The sequence below is a fragment of the Tetrao urogallus genome (assembly GCF_951394365.1).
Source record: "Tetrao urogallus genome assembly, chromosome: 4".
Taxonomy (NCBI): domain Eukaryota; kingdom Metazoa; phylum Chordata; class Aves; order Galliformes; family Phasianidae; genus Tetrao; species Tetrao urogallus.
In genome coordinates, this window is record NC_136817.1 from 54,107,118 (window position 1) to 54,124,334 (window position 17,217).

A 17,217-nucleotide genomic window follows, 5' to 3' on the forward strand; every position below is an offset into this window, starting at 1 on the left:
TGAAAAGAGGGAAATGCAATGACTGAGGGGTGTCTGACAACGGACGATTTGTCTGTTGGGATGGGTTGGGTCCAATGAACCCACAGACTTTACCAACCACAGTTGAGTTCTCTTTGTGTGTGTTTGTTATGGAACAAAATCGTGTGTGCATACTCAGATATTGCCCCAGAAAAGACATTTGTGCAATTCTTTTGTGTTGTCAAAACACTGGGCAAGATCATTGCTGAAGCTGCTTGGGGACTTTTCAGAAGACAAGGTTTCTTTTGAGAAGGGCAGCTTGGATGCTGGCTGCGTTTCACAGGCTTCATTTACATGTGCTGAGGCTGCGCAGCTTCCAAGCTATAAGCCCATTGCAACTGCCCCCCTCTCTTCTGTTAGATGCAGTGTGCTCCAAAATAACGCAGAGACACATTATAACATGCAAAAAAAGCTCCTAAGAAGTAAATTTATAATATGGCTCAAGTTGGACGGTTTGGTTAAAAATAAACAAATTCCTCCCAAGCAATGAGAACTCATGTTTAAACCTTGTGATCTTTTGTGATTTGAATCGTGCCTGGCATCCCTTCCAGGTGGCACTGGAGCTGCCAGCAAAGTTCAGGCCGTGGCTGTAGGACGGCTCTGGAAGACATGGTGTTGCTGCGCAGTGCCCGCCCTGCACCCACAGAGCTCTCCATCCCCAACATGGTGCACTGAGAGCAGTGCTGAGGTTACTGTGTTTATATTTATCAGTTAACTTGCTAATTTGAAGGGAAAGCAGTGAAGTGGAAATGTAGAAAATAGAAACAACATGAGCAGGTCAAAATATCCAAAACAGCAATATAAAATGTTCCGGTGTAAATACATTTCTATAAAAGGTGTGAATGAAACTTCAAAAAAAAAAAAAAGAAGAAGATGATGGATTCGGCACAGTCAATGAACACAATTATAAGTAGGTATTGAAGGAGAATATTCCACCGACCATGGATCCACAGATAATAATTAATAAGAACTGAGTGCACTTGAGGCAGGCAGGTGCCCACGTTATTTCACAGCTGGCTGTTCAGAGGGTAGAGGTACTCACCTTTGCCCCAGATCTTAATAATTTTCTGCAGTTTTATCATTAAATCAGCATATAATTGGGAAGGAAATTAGGTTTTTTCGTTGTGAGAGCAAAGCAATACCGTTAATTTAATCACTCGTAGGAAAGGCTTTCTGTTGTCATTCGGTATTTTGCTGTGGCTTTTTTTAATTAAGTAAAGTAAAAACAATGCCATTTTTGTCATCTGCGCTTGGTGAAAATATGACAGTGTGATGTGATTTGCAACTTAAGCACAAGCAGGGAAAACCGTACGTTTTATCAGAACTGGCAATAATGAATTACAAGGGAACACAAATAAGCCGAGAATATATCTGAGACTTACAACAATTTCTGAAGTTTTTAATATCTGCTGGAAAAAGGCTATTTCAAGAGCTGTGCCGCTTTTTATTTATTTTTTCTCTCAGCAAAATCACCATAGCCTGCTATAATAATTGAATTCATTTAGCCTTTAGAATGCTCAAGTTTGCAAATAACAGTGAAAATGAATATTTCATGACAAGGCGGATGATCAATTATAGTTTGGTGACTTTGACTGGTAGCCCAGCATGACGGATCCAGCACTTACATTTGTACAGGACTTTTGAACCCAGCTAATTAAAAAAATACAACTTCAGAAAGCATGGAGGCAGGTGGGGCCGGTCAGACAAGGCTTTCGTGTGTTTTCTCCTGTTGTGGGAAACGTTTTGCAGTTACGTTTTGGTACCTTGGCTTTGTTATGTGTCAGCGGTAGTGCCACCATAAACCAGTCACACCTGCAGCAGCCTCTGTTGTCTCCACGGGCGAGCTGCGAAGGACTTAAACCCAGATCCTCTGCTGTTAATGTGTGCCTGCATGTCTGGGTTTTCACATGACAAGAGCTTTTCTTTTTTTCTTTTTTTTTTCCCTCTTTGCAATGAGAAAAGACTTGGCCCAGGCCGCAGTACAGTGCTTGTAGGGAAATATAGGCAGGAACCCATGCGGTCCTGGACAGGATGGGGCAGTTGCATGCTGGAGCACTGGGTTCCTGCACTGAGACACTGAAACGATTAAAGAGCAGCAGAGGAATGCCTCGTGTAGCTGGGTGTGGGATCAGGCTCCTTCTCTGTTGAAGGTGAGGTGACTGCAGGAATGGCTTTTACAGATACTTCCTCCATTCCTGGCAAGTAGAATTTTATTTGTTTTTCATTTCCCTAAGGTGTTTGTTGGTGGCAAAACTGACTCTGCTTGCAGTTATCAATGAGAAATTAACTTTGTGAGGTGTAAAATCCCTGAGTGAATAAAATGTTAGAACTTTGTTCTAACGTTGTAACGCGTTGTAACTTTGGCCGAACTCCGGGGTGGCCTCTCCTGGCTGAGCTGTGCGGCAGCCGCGTGAGGCTGGAGGCTGCTTGGAGCACACGTGCTGCAGTCCGGCTCCTGTCACCTCACTTCTTCTTTAGCATTAATGCAGCTCTGTTCGTTGTTTGTTTTGGCAAAAGAAAAAAGAAAAAAAAAGAAAAAAAAAAAAAAAAGGAAAAAAGAGAAAGCGTTGAGAAAAGCCAGGCTGTGAGAGACGGGAGCTGTTGCATGGCAGGCAGTGCCCGATCTCGGGGGTGTGGCGTGGCAATGTGATTTTAATCACAGCGTGGTGCTGCTGGAGACTCAAAGGTCTGAGTGGCTTTTAAAAAGATTTACTTCGCTCAGCCTGGGTCTGCCTCTGAGCGACGTCACGGCTAGAGCGGCGGCACAAGAAGGCTGGATGAGTGACAGCCCAGCCTACTTTTTAATAGCTTTGTCATGTGACGGGGACCAGTAGTAAGACAGGTGCCTTCAGTTCACTCTCAGAAAGGGTCTCGTTGCTGCATGCGTGTGTGCTCCCTGCCCGGCTCTGGATTGCGCCTCACGAGTGGCACTGCTGCGGTTCGGGAGCTGGATGGCGTGGGACATGTGCAACCAGGACTCTGTATGGAGTGACATCGAGGTGAGCAGGGTGTGGGAGAGGGGCTGTGGGCGCACTTTGCAAACAAGTCTGGATCTTATCTGAACTCCACTAAGTTTGCTATTTTAAGGTTACTCTGCGATGCCTTGAGCAAATCAAAGCTTAGCTCCTGTCATCGGTATCTCCTGCAGTTGGAAACTATTTTCATGTGCCTCTGGCTCGCTTTCCCCGTCATATGCAATATTTATGCTCTAAGATATTGATATGAATCAGTGTCTGAAGTCTTTTCAGTGGCATTCAGTGGCCTGGTTGGAAAAATGCCATGTTTGTTTAGCATAAGATCAACGTTTCTTTTTTCTACAAAAAGGAAAAAAAAAAAAAGAAAAAGAAAAAAATGATGTAGTAATTAAAATTAACCAGTGGCTTCCTATTTTCCTTGCTTGTTTCACTCTGCTCTGTTGAAGGTTTCCACATTGTTTATCAGCTGCAGGATTCAAACCCCCACACGGGAATGAACACCCCGGTGTTTTGCTTTAGATGCTTTTAAAAGGGATTTCTGGAAGTAGCTGTTTTCCTGCTTCTCGTGGTGTTGGAATAATCACCCTGTAGCTGTGCCCTGTAGGGCAGGGCGCTCAGTCCGCACAAGCAGTCGAGCAAATGGTTAAATCCCACTGTACGGCAGAGACAACAGGATGAACCGTGAGAATAGAGTTTATGCAGGACTGTGTGAACTGCTGCTGCTGCTGCCGCCGCCGCTTGTGTAAAAATAGACGGCAATACATCAAACCCACAGCTTCTGCTGGCTACAATTCATAAAGGGAAAAAAGAAAAGCAAAAAGCAAGCAGCTCCCTGGTAATCTCTGAAGGATGAAGTGAGGTGTGAGGATTTCTGCATGGTTGTGTTGGGCAGAACGGAGCCTTACCTGGAAGTTTGGGCAACTTGGGAAGCGAGGCAAACTTTGTGTGGACCCCATTGAGAGGAAGGCAAAACCCAGAGCTGCTGGAGGAGCCGACCTGCCGCTGCGAGTGGATAAGTGCTGGTAATGTTCCCCCTGGGCAACAGGGGAGGGAGAAACAGGTTCTGTGCAGTGCCTTTTAAATAAGATGTCCATGCCAGGCAAATACCCATCTGAAGTAAAAATGTTACAGCGTTCTCCTTGTGTTTTTTTCCAATCTGGCAGAGCGTGCAGGCGGGTTCTTAAGTCTTTTTGTCATGTTTTAAATATTTGCAGCTTGCCATTGTATCCACTGATTTCTGTTTGCATATTGTAATTGCTCTTATCTTGTTTTGATTTCTTGGTGAAGTGGAATAGATATGGATAATTCATATGTCCTGTAGCTATTACGAGTCTGGGCTGTAAGTGGATGACTTTCTGGCTCCAGAGTCCTAATTGTTTCTGAGTAGCTGGAGTATCCTGTGGGTTGTTGTCTGGCTTGTAGCGTGGGTCTCAGCTGCTGGAGCTTCATTTTTCCATCATGTATTATTCCTAATGCTGCAAGGAGCTGATTGGGGAACCAGCTTACATGGAAATATTGAAGATTTATTTTAATCACTAGAGTTCCTGCAGTAATTTCAAGCTAGTAACAGAATGGATAATTTATGTCAATGACTTCTTCATAGTGCGGAGAGAAGAAAAAAAAAAAAGAAAAGAAAAGATTTGATCTTAATATTAATGGTGTAGTGCTGGGTTAACTGTTGGTAGGATTTTAGCAACGTGCTCCTGCACGGCACTTCCTGGAGCAGCGGAGCAGTGCTGCCTGCTGTGCTGGCTCTGGGGATCACCTTTACCGGTCTCACAGATTGCAGGCAGCAGGTACCGGAGGCTGCCTTCATTTTTTGAATCATTAATGTTTGCTGTCAACTTAAAATGTATTAGATTCTCACTCCCATAATGACAGGACGGTGCGCTGCTTAATAAAGGCCTGCATCGCCGTTGCTGATCGGCGTCCCCAGTGTTCCACAGTTTAATGAAGGTGATGTACAGTAAGGTTGCAAGGATTGATAGAGAGAGCCCACATGACACGCCTTGTAGCAAATCAGTCTTCCTTTGCTGGGTTCACCCCCTTGGCTCTTTGAAAAACTTGTTAAAATAAAACGGAGATTATTTTTTCATTAATATAAAATTAATATGGCACAAATCCAGTCTTTTTTCTTTTTCTTTTTCTTTTTCTTTCTTCTTTTTTTATTTACCTTCAAAGCCACCTTCCACCCCCCCCCCCCAAAAAAAAAAAAAGTCCAAAAGGTTAATGGGGAATTATACTTAATTATAATGATTCATTATCATCAGTGCAGTTAAGCTAATTTATTGTTTGCGTCTGAACTAAGAGGGGAAAAAAGTCGGTTGGAGTGAAATAACGCACAGTAGTTAGCCTTTTGTGTTTAGTGACTGCTTTATCCTCCTAAATGTTGCTCTGAAATTAAGTCTGTGGTTACAGAATACCTCTAGTATCCAGTAACAGTGGGAATACAGTAGGTTGCGTTCTGGCGATGCAGGTGCACCTGTTACAGATGTATAGCAAACAGTAAATATCAGCATGTCAGATAAGGACAGTTTTAGGACTTGGAGCGTTAAATCTGGCATCATCCGAAGGCCAAATATAAATTAATAACAGGAACACTTGCTGCTAATGTGTCTCAGATTAGAAACATAATGTCATATTCAGAAACATTGATTTTATTATCATGTCAACATTGGCGAGAGCATATATACTTCATTTCAGCAATTGCATTTTTTAAGTGACATTGCAGTCATTATAGGCAAATGAAAGCTGTGATGAGCAGAATTTTTTTAATACAGTTGTTTATGTTGCTTGAAAAACCCATGGTAAGAACTTAAAAATACACGTAACTGAGAAATAACATGTTTAAGTGGGTAGTTTGCAGAGTGAAGCTATTTTTACAAATGAAAGCATAAACAGATCAGCAGGATACTTTACAAGTCTGCGGCATCAGATACAAACTACTGCCCTCCACAACACAAACGTGAGTGATGCTGAGAATCTACCTGTTTGGTCAAAAACTAGATTATCTTGTAATGAAACTGGAGATTTTGGCCAAGTTTCGAAAAGGTCCTATCTACGTTATAAGTTTGCTGCTAGAAGATGATGTCTAGCACTAAAGAAGAGGGAACTACTCCTTTTCAATTTGTTTTCTTCTGTGTCCAAAATAACAATAATAATAATATATGCATTGACAGTGACCTATGTGAGATTTTGACTTCTTGAAGTTCTGCAGCTCCTTAAATAGCAGAAATAGAAGCAAGTGTTATTTCAGAGCCTTGTTTTGCAGCCTCCTCGTTCTTCACCCCTCGGCCTGCTATGTGGTTATCGCTCAGCGTCCTGCTACACATAGAAGTTGATCGCTGAATTACAGCCTGCACAGCTGCACTGGCTCTTGTGCCAGCACAGGAGCCCTGCTTGTGGCCACACTGCTGCCAGCCGCTGAGCCTCCTGGAGGCCAAACCCTCAATGAGATGCTCCTTCAGAAGCTCCCGCTCGCGTGCTGTGAAAGGCGGTCCTTGGGAGAGGGGCATAACGAATATTGAGCAATTCCCAGCGATGGACACGATGTTACTGCGCTCAGACTGCTCTCTTCAGAAAGTGGTATTTTCTGAGTTGACTTCAATCCAAAGTTGGGATATTGTTCGAAGCACCCAGGCAGCTGATGATAGCAGAGGACAGCCTGCCGGCTGGGTGTGCTCGAGATATCCCTTAGCACCCAGTGAGTGGGCCCCCAGAGCAAGGAAGATGTGGAGCTGTTGGAGTGGGTCCAGAGGAGGCATGAAGATGATCAAAGGGCTGGAGCAGCTCTCCTATGAAGAGAAGTTGGGGGAGTTGGGCTTGTTCAACCTGAAGAAGAGAAAGCTCTGGAGGGACACCATTAAAGAAAACTTACATACAGGAGGGAGACTGACTTTTTACATGTTCTGGTAGTGACAGGATAAGGGAGAACAGATTTAAACTAAAAGAGGGGAGATTTAGGTTAAGTATTGGAAGAAATTTTTTATTCAGAATGTTTTTATTCAGGCTGCCCGGAGATCTCTGGAGGTGTTCAAGGCCAGGTTGGATGGACCCTGGGCAGGCAGGGTGGGTGGCAACTGTGCCCACAGCAGGGCGTTGAAACTGGATGTTTGTTAAAGTCCCTTCCAAGCCAAACCATTCCATGGTTCTGTGATTTTGTGAAGTGCTTGTTGTGGAAGCATTTAGGCTCAGCTGAACTTATGGCTTTTAACCATTCAGTGCCTGTCAGCTGTAAAGGGTGGCAGGGTGTTTTGTGGGATCTCCATGTCAATGTGGAAGTCTGGAGGTGGGTTCTAAAGGTGCATGGTACAGTGCAGCAGGCATTGCTTTATCGAATGGCATTGACATATGGGGCTCCACTGTTTGCCAAGCTGTTCCTACATGTTTTCCATAATTAAGGATTGGGTTTGATGGATACCCTAACATTTCAATTGCTATGCTAAAGTGGCTGTGTGATATTAATTTTTTTCTTGCTTAGTAGGTCAGTCAATACTCTATCTAGCTTCATACTAGCATACAAAAGGATACTTATTCCAAGTTTATTTTTATTTATCACTGCACTGTTCACAAGTCATGGAGGCAAAAACATGTTGCTCTGCTGAAGAGATTTTTGTTCCCTACAGAAAGCAAAGTGTTCCACAGGTCTTCTCCATTGGCATTGCTGAGTCAGCAGCAGACTGCTGTGGGGCTGCTGGAGAAAAAAAAAAAAAGCAACAAAAAACCCTCTTGTCCTTCAACACAGCCACCATCAGCGTGGGACAGCTAGGGGCTGGATGGGAGGTCCTGGCCTGGGGCAATGACTTGACTGCCCCTGTCACCCAGAGGTGAGCACAGGGATGTTCAGAACACATCCCACCAGCCAGGCCCCTGCTTTGTAACTGGGTAGCTGAGATCTGCCCACCATTTAGGCACTGAGGAAATGACATAGCAGAATCCCTACTCCATGCTTTGTTCTGTCCATATGGCAACCACCATCATATCTCACCTCGAGGACTGTGGTAAGAATCTGGAAGAGCAAAAGTGCGAGCTAGCTCCAGGGCTGAAGGCTGTAACAGGCTGTGCCTCCATAACCTGAATGCATCAGGAAATGCAGGAAAGACCTTGCCCAGAGGTATTCATCTGTAACTTCTACCTTCACTGGTTCGCTTTGAAGCAGCAGCAGAATAAGGTCACGCTTTGGCTTCTGCTGTTGGGTTTTATAAACCTTTGGATGCTATTGTTGTCAAAGGCTACAGGGAAAAGGAAATTCACTGTTCCTGTACAGAGACATGATAGAGAAGGCAGCTTGTGCCTTCCTATTACGGATTATGCCCTCCTCTTTCTCCCTCCTTTTTGCATAACTGTCCAGTGTTAAAAAAGATCTAATAGTTAGTGTGGTTTTTTAATTCCAGAAAACAATTCTGGTGACCCTGTGCTATAGCTTAATCGAGGCTTAATTCTTATCACATGATATTAAAGTTAATAGATTCCTGGCAATTAATGAAACTGTTTCTACATTGCTGTTTCCTGCAGTGTGCTGCTCTGGTTGGTGAAGACCAGCCTCTCTGCCCAGACCTCCCAGAACTTGACCTCTCCGAACTAGATGTGAACGACCTGGATGCAGACAGCTTCCTGGGGGGGCTCAAGTGGTACAGCGACCAGTCTGAGGTCATCTCCAGCCAGTACAGCAATGAGCCTGCCAACATCTTTGAGGTAAGGGAAGGCGATTTTAGTGAATCCATGTTTTTGGTTGTGGTTTTTTTTTTTTTTTCTTTAGCCTGGTGGGCAGTGGTTTTACTATCTTTCCCTCATTAAGAAACAGCAAACGTGGTGATGTGCGTTACAGGTTCCGCCTGGTGCCTTTAATCCTCATGATCAAAAGCAGGCCTGTGATCTGGAGAGGGGGGGAAAACAACCTTGAAAAGAATTAAATGGAAGTTTTGATTTTTGAAAGGAAATGGATGAAGAGTGCCTAAAGTACACAGCACTGTGGCGTAACAAGGAGGAGTTGCACAATTGTCAGTGGTGAGGAAAAACAAAAGTTGAAACCTGTTTGCTGTTTTCCTCTTGCACTCCCTGGAAAGGAGCAGAGTGCAGGCAGCTGTTGGCTGATGGAGAGCTGGGGCCAGTGCCTGTTTCCTGTGGTGGGCACTGGCACAGGCTGCTCAGAGAAGTTGTGGATGCCCCATCCATAGAAGGCCAGGTTTGGTGGGCCCTGGGCAGCTCAGTCTGGTGGGTGGCAGCCCTGCCCATGGTAGTGAGGTTGGAGCCAGGTGATCTTTAAGGTCCTGTCCAAACCAAGCTATTCTATGATTCTGTGATTCCTGAAGGTCTTCACTGCATCAAAAATTGCCACTTGTAGCATTGCAGTGCAAGACATTTTGCATACAAATGAAAAGGTCCTCTTGGATTGAGTGGGGGAAAGGAAATGGGTAGATATGACAGACAAAGCTGAGAGGGCTGATAGTTGCTGATGGTGTGGGATGTTTCGCAGTTCTCCTGGTGGAAAGTAGTCTTAAAGCTGAAGGACAGATTTAAATGTCTTCTTTAAAATATTGCCTTGGGGTTCAGGGTGTGCAGAAGGAGGTTGCAGTCTCTTTATCTCTGTCTCCAGTCTTCTTTCTTTCACTGTGTCAAACCTTCATGATTCGCCACCCCATAACGATGGACTGCTGGTCCTCCCAGACCCTTTAGCCACCTTCTCTCTATGATAAAAATGTAGTAGATCGTACACAGGCTGGGAAATTGGGCAATAAACTGATTAGCTGGCAGAAAGACCTTATGCAGCAGTAAGGGGCTGGGGCCGCCCTTCCCATGGCTGACCCAGGAAGTCCAGCCAGCCCCATTTGCTGGGGGAAGCCCCAGATGATCACTCTGCAGCTTAATAGCTGGAAAAGATTAACTGCCACAGTGTAGTAAAATGCTTCTGAATGTAAAATATATCTTGCCTAGGATGTCCTGAATGAAATTCTTCTTTTTTGTATACAGTTATAAACTCATGGTGACCTCCCTGGTGCTGATAAGGTTACTTTGGATTTATACTTATCAGTGTAGCTGATGATAGGAGCTGGCCATCTGTATTCAATCTTCCTACAGTTCACACCAAAATGGTTTGTAAATAATTTTATTCAAACCAAAATGCTTTGACCCCCTCCGTTCATTAGTTTTATAATGTTCCACATCACAGTTTATGAAACTTCAAAAAGATGCTGTGTTCTTGAATCTCAGTGGCACCCCCACATGAATTATAGCTTGACGCGTGTCAGTTTTTGGTGGTCAGTAGCAGGCTGGCAGCAGGACGGGTGACACACTTTCAGCTGAGAACAGAATTAGCACTGCATGGAGAGGATTTGCTTTTGTTGTAACTGAGGATATGTATTTTTCCTCATTCATCAAAAGCCAAATGCAGAGGCATTTTTCTTTTGGAAGAATCAGGGAAAGATAGACTGTCAAAATTTGAGTTCCTGATAAGTAATATAATAAAGCATCCATCGTCTTGAAGCATACAAACTGTTCCAGTAGAAACGCTGGAACTTGACCACAGGCTTCTACCTGGTCGTGTGCTGCACTGCACTGTCTGCAGTAGTGGCCAAAGCCACCACATACAAAATTGTCTTGTATATATAGTGATGATTTGTCTGTATTACTTGGATAGTAATTATCTCTCCCTACCTGAGACAGTTCCAGTTCTGAAAATCAAAGCATGTCACAGGCAGTGAGATGAGCATCCAGGCTGGTACCTAACCTTATTGGAATGTGATGGCAAGGAGGTACTGGTCTTTTCAGGAACCTCACTGGTCTGGGTGCATCTTGAAGATGAGCAGCCCGAATGTGAAGAAATAGGTGCCATGCAGCTGGAGGGGATGCATCTAGGCAGCAACTGGTAGGCCGGGAACAATGATTTGGAAATGAAATATGTAACTTCTTTCCTAACTGGTGAATTCTGTTGTCCTCTCCATAAGTTCCTGGCTTTCCTTGCACCCACAAACTTCGGTTATAGGATGCCTCACTGTCTCTGACAGCACAGTTTGGTCCATGCTTACCTTACTGCAAGGACAAATTGTTCTCTAATAGCGTTTTGCAATACTGCAGTGCTAGGGCAAGAGTTTTCAGTTTCGTAGTGCTGTACTGCTATTTATTTGTTGCTTGGCCCAGGAAGATGGTAATGAAACAGTTATTTTCTCCTCCCATGCATTAACCCTGTCCCCATTCTCCATTGTGCAGCTGGATACATAGCACTATTTCTTCTCTCTGCTGCTCTGTAATGTGACGACTGGGGGTGCTCAAGAACAGAACAAGATGTGTTCTTTCTCCAGAGGTTATCTCAGATACTCTGCAAGGAACTATTTGTTTTAAATCAGAGAACTAAAGTTTCCCATTTGGTAATCTCTGGATTTTTCCATATCGATCCACACTGGCTTTTCTTTCTGAAGAAAATATCATAAATAACTTTAAAATTAAAAAAAAAAAAAAAAAAAAATCAAAAAACTCTCATATCATTGTGGGAATAATAAGTTTTATTTAACTTAAGCTTCCAGATAAGGCCTAGTCATTTGAAAATAGAAATGCAATTTCTTTGGACTGCAAGGGAAAGAAGTAGAATGGTGAATAATGTCGGGAATCACAAGTACAGTGTTAATTGAACAAGCCATGCAGTGTTAATTGCAAAACCTAACCTTGAATGAAGCACACTCTCCTTTAAGTTATGAATGTAGTACACTTTTGTCTGGGTGAGGGCCTATGTTCAAAAATCACACTCAAGATGGTACACTTCTTTTTTTTTTTGGTAAATATTTTAAGAAATGCTATATTTTAGCATTTTGAATTTTCAGGCGTTCTGCAACTCATGTTCCTAGAAGCTTGCTTAAACTGAGCGCCAACAAACCTAGATAACTCCACTAGCACTCAAGTCTCATGGATGAGAAATTATTAATAGTTATGGTAGCAGCTAGGAGCCAAACGAGATAAAGCTCCAATTAGTCTAGATAGCATGTAACTGTTGAGTATAAGTCCCTGCCCACATCTGCCTAGGTGTGGTGAGATATTGGCCTTCAGTCCAGCACTGAAGCACACTGAAGTGTCTTGCAGAAGTGACTCACTCATTGCTGCCTTATTCTGCTCACGTGACTGTGCAGGATCCTGAACCCAACCTGTCCTGTTTGCCCCAACACACTGGTTCTTACCTGTGTCTGTGTATGTGCATATTATCAATTAGTTGATTTCCTTCTGTTCACAGGTTCGTAACTTCAGTTTGTCACCTATTTTTGTTTGACTCTTATTCTGAGTATGGAAATACAGAATGAAGGGGTTCATTCCCCTAAGGCTACTCTCTACTGTCACAAGTTTGTGGAACTATATAATTAACAAGTCACCCAAGATCAGTTATGTGGACATTTCACTGCTTCGTTCACCTTCTTTATTTGTTTTTGCAAAGAACCAGCCCTTAAAAAATTGTGTTTGTGACAAATCGATTCAGCTTATGTTAGAAAATCAAAATGGTTAGGTTTCCTTTCTTCAAGTTGGTGCTATGTGAGCTGTAGAACTTGATGTAACGTGAATGGAAAGAGTTTGTCCCCTGAGGCTTCTTCGAATGTACCATATTCTATCAGAGAAGGTTAGTCATATTTAAAATTATTTATGACCCACGTCTAACATTTTGGAAAGATAAGGTATCTGCACAGTGGATATATCTCTTTGTTGGCATTACTTACAAATAGCTCAATTGAGGTAAAGAGAAATGCAACCTATAACCTCTTCTATAGATAGAAAATTGCCTATTAAAGTATAATGAACTTGTGTAAAATATCTGTAACTGTGCTATTCTCATATTTGAAAAAAGCACACTTTTAGCCTTTCAGAAGACTTCAGAAAACCACAGTTGCTGGCCTATCTGTGGATTTGTTGTTTACATAATTCTGTGCTCCAGAGAAATGCTCAACATATTTGATGACTTTATTTTTAGTTGTTTTGCATAGGTGTAGCCCAGGTTACTTTTCAGGGCCATATTTTTTTTAAAGCCTGAATTGGCTACTATATTTTATTCTAGGCTGCCAAAAATGCTGCTTTATAAGCAGTGAGAATATGAGGAGAGAAAGATTCATACTCTCTTAGTTCCGGGAGCAGGAAAATTCATAGGGATTAATGATTTCTTATTTGGAAGGGTTTGCATCAGGAGGATGAGGATTATGGAGGGGAGCCCTAAACGTCACCGGGGTAATTGCATGGTTCATGTTGTAGAGTCTCTTACATTCTGTGATGCTGCCAGTCTCTTTTACTATTTCAGGTTATTCATTCAAGGTTTGCAGCCAGATTGATTAATGAATTACCAGATCTTGCGTAAAATGACTTGGCCTGACTTTTAAACAACGACGAATGTTTTCTTTGCCTGTCTTGTGACTGGTGTTAATGGGTTTCCAGAGAACTGAGCCTGTATAGATTTTCTGTACTGGCCTCTCCTAGCATTTTTTCCACTTTTTAATTTTCTCCAGAACTAGTAGCCCAGGGCAGGCAGTTCAAGGAGATATAATCTCTAGGGACAAAAAGACATAGTAGTCAAACCCTTGATGGCTGATGCCCTTCAATGCCAAATCTGCATGATTTATCATAGCCATCTATTCAGCACAACAAAGTCTGGAGGTGAGCTGCATGGTGTACCTCACACAATATGCATAACTAGAGCTCTGAACTTTGAAGGAAAGCCTCAGAGCTATTTGCAAAGTGCTGGTGCTTAGTGAATACTAAATTACATTTAGGAAATAGTCTACTGCTACCAGTTATACTTCATTTTTATTCTTGACACAGACACCTAAATCAGAGAACAGTAACATTTCAGAGATTATGGTAGCAGTTTGGGTATGTTCCAACACTATAATAGGATCAGAATTTTAAGGCCTTTTTTATTATTACCAATAGTCACTTAGTTTCTTCTGCAGCGTACTTTGTAGGGAATTACAGCTTTTACTAAAAAGATTAAAATGCTATTATGCAAATGATTGCAGTATGTTATTATGTTTACAAATTAACATCCATGGCTCAACACACAAATTAACTAACTATTCCATCTATATTATTAAGGATTTAATAAAGTAACTGTTGATAAAAACGAGGAGCTTGGAACAGTTAATAGGAACTGATTGTGATTTAACATAGAACTTAAACATTGTGCTTAATGGCATAGATGGTATAATGGCAGAATAAAGCTTATCAAAGTGCTTAAAAGAACTGAGATTGTGTGAACAGCATAGCAGCATGTCTGTGGCCTTAGAGAAAAGAAACTAAATAGCTCTGGGCAGTAACATGGGGCGGGCAGCGTGTCAGTGAATCAGAGGTAACGCAGGACATACCAACATGTAGGCTGCTGCTCCAGGAAGTCCTTTTTTGAAATTCAGATTAATGCACATTAAATGTTTTACATGATAAGCACATACAAGACACTTTGGAACTTGTGTCCCTCTAAAGTGCATCCTGTAATGAAATTCTTCTATGGCAAATGGGATTTCACTGCTGAGAGTATCACTGTATGACAAAAAAGGGGAAGGAGTTCAGTCTGAGATGGCTTTACAAACAGCGCTGCAAATTGCTATTCCTAGCACTTCATAAGAGATCATAAAAGCAAACAGATAAGAGCTACCGAGGTCCCAGAGAAATGAATGTACAGTATGTGGTTACAGGATTGGTTTAATAGGGAAACAAACAACATTGTAGGTTTAAAACAAAAATAAACATCAAAGGCTGAAGATGCAGATTTGGGATAGGAAACTTTGCAAGAACAATGAAAGGTAACAGTGTATCATAAAGACAGTTTTTGAGAGTAGAAGGAAGGCCCTCAATTCCAGGGGAAGAGACTGGGCAAGGGAGCAAGAATTTTTATATTCCTAATAGAGCAGTGTCAAGTTTCATAGCATTTGAATGCGTTACCTTTGCAAATGCCTCTGGCCTGACTCAGATTTCTGCCCATACTAAATAGGAGCCCAGTCCAATAGCATTACGTCTGTGTGGAAGGTGTATGTAAACTACGTCTGTGGCTAGCTGTGCTGACATTTTAAAATGCTCAAGCAGTAAATGGAGTTCATTTCACTCAATCCAGCTGCTATGTAATTGGAAAAAATTTATGCAAATGTCCTATATTGAGTGTGCTGCTCTTTCTTTTTTTTCCTGATTGGACAAACTGCAGACTGTCTAAACTTGCCTCTATTTTTGTGCAAGAGCCTCACACATTGGTTGAAACCTTCAGGCAGGAAAGAACTCCCAGATGAACAAAAAACAAAAAAACAAAAAAAAAACAACCAATCGCTTTGAGAGCTTATTGTTTGATGTATGAGGCCACCAAGACCATTCCCCAGGCGTGTGATCAAGAAAATGCAACTGATCTTCTCCACACTCCCATTAAGGAGATATTTCACTGCTCTGCCAGGAATTCACCTGCAGCAGCCTGGGCTTCAGATGCTGCCGTGTCTGCCCTCAGCTGAGTACCTGTCCTTTTTGCAGAGGGAGGCATAGTGCTTAGCAGAACAGTAGTAAGCTAATTAGGTCATTAGACGAATGTCTTGGCCCATGTTAAAACGAGCCCTTAAGGACACTGTGTTCCCACTGGCTACATATCTAAATACAAACTGGTGTCAGCTGCCATACAGACAAAAATGTAATAGCCTCCTTTCACAGAGGTCATCTTAAATCCACTTTGGTCACAGTCACACTCCACATCTGTTTTAGTGAGATGCAGCTTTTTAAGGTAGCATTTGGACTTCATATGCACGCAAACAACCAAGCTATAAATTGCTACTGCAGAAGTTATTTTGAATAAGTGTATACAGTTTCATATTTATAATGGTGAGACTTCATAATATTTGCAGTGAATATATAACACAGATCAGTTCAACAAGCATGAAATTGTATGTTGTCAACTTGTCACATAAATAGAGCCATATTCTGGCTTACGATAATGTTCAACTAAATATTTTCTCCCTAGAACTGCAGAGGGGGTCACAAAAAAGTGGGATGGTGGCTCTGCCTTTTGTTGGAAAAATGCTCGCTTGAGTCTTTGCTAGTGTGAAGTAAATATTTTCGATGGAGCTCTCCTGTTTTTCTACTTCCCCATTTGTTTAACAACAACAGAAAGTTTGCCTTTCTTAAAGAAATGTTAATTGGCCAAACTGTTAAATTTATTTCCCTTAATGGTTTTACTTCTAGTGTAACCTCTTTTTTTCTTTTTTTTTTTTTTTTCTTTTTTTTTTTTTTTTTTTTTTTTAATTATTGTGGCTATTTTTGTACTGTGCATCATTGCTAATTGCTACTAAACGTTCCATCTTAACCCTGGCATGCTCTTCTCCTGTTGCCCCATCCCACTTAACATTAGCTCAAGTCCATGCCATTACAGAATGATAAAATCATAGTAAAGTTTAATTTCAAATTTTTTTTTTCGTACTGCTGCTAACCTATTGTACATGTGTAGGTCAGGGGGAGGAAATTGCATATAGAGCAAATTAGTTGCAGGAGAAGGTTTTGGTATTGAATTGTGTACTTTTTCCATGTGAAAGGAGAAAAGAGGAACCCCATGCATCTGCCTGGCTGTGTCTCTGAGATCTTACCCACCTGTAGCTCCTGTTACAGTGCTGTGGTTAATAACCAGGTGCACCAGAAATTTGCAGCATTTCTGCCACATTGCTGCCTGCCAGTTTTTTGAGACTTTTCCTCTGGTGTCTGTTTTTTTTATTTTGGAAATTTTATGCATGTGCCTAAGTTTACAAGTGACGAATTGCAGTGTTGATGGGCAGAGAAATCAATCTGCATATACATGGATTTTCAGCCATGAAGGCTGGCTTCAGGTCTCGATGGAAAGCAGCCCCTTAGGGACACATAGGTGATGGCTTTGGCTGGATATCAGTTCTGAGAACACAGAACAACAGCCTTTCTTTGTAGTGATTGAGGAATTAATTAGCACTTTGCGGTGATGATAAGTCTGAAGGGCCATGTTTGGAGTTTGCTCTTTACTGCATGAGCAATCACTGGATTTTGTTTATGAAAGCAAAAAATCCAAACCTACTGATATTTTGGTGTTGTTATGAAGTCTTAGCTATGCAATGCAGTGAATTAACACATTTCCTCACTCACATGTGTGCTTTTGTGCTTTACTGTAAGTAACACAACAGAGTGCTGGTCCCATAGTGGTATGCCTAATGGCTAAGAGGATGCCAGAAGAGTGGAGCATTTTCTATTAGGAACTGCAGTGTTGGCTTCCAGTGGT

General features: G+C 42.1%; 1 protein-coding gene across 5 annotated transcripts in view; it reads left to right on the forward strand.

Moving 5' to 3' along the window:
* PPARGC1A (PPARG coactivator 1 alpha) overlaps positions 1-17,217 on the forward strand; it is a gene marked incomplete at both ends in the record, with an annotated part of 341,292 nt that overhangs the window by 276,793 nt on the left and 47,282 nt on the right. For 3 of the 5 annotated variants that reach the window (XM_079535023.1, XM_079535024.1, XM_079535025.1), the window contains one exon: positions 8,508-8,687. In XM_079535023.1, coding sequence (XP_079391149.1) covers positions 8,508-8,687 — 180 coding nt within the window. Of the gene's footprint in view, positions 1-2,969; positions 3,018-3,895; positions 4,016-8,507; positions 8,688-17,217 lie in introns of those variants that run through there. The other 2 variants (XM_079535026.1, XM_079535027.1) reach the window with 2 other exon arrangements.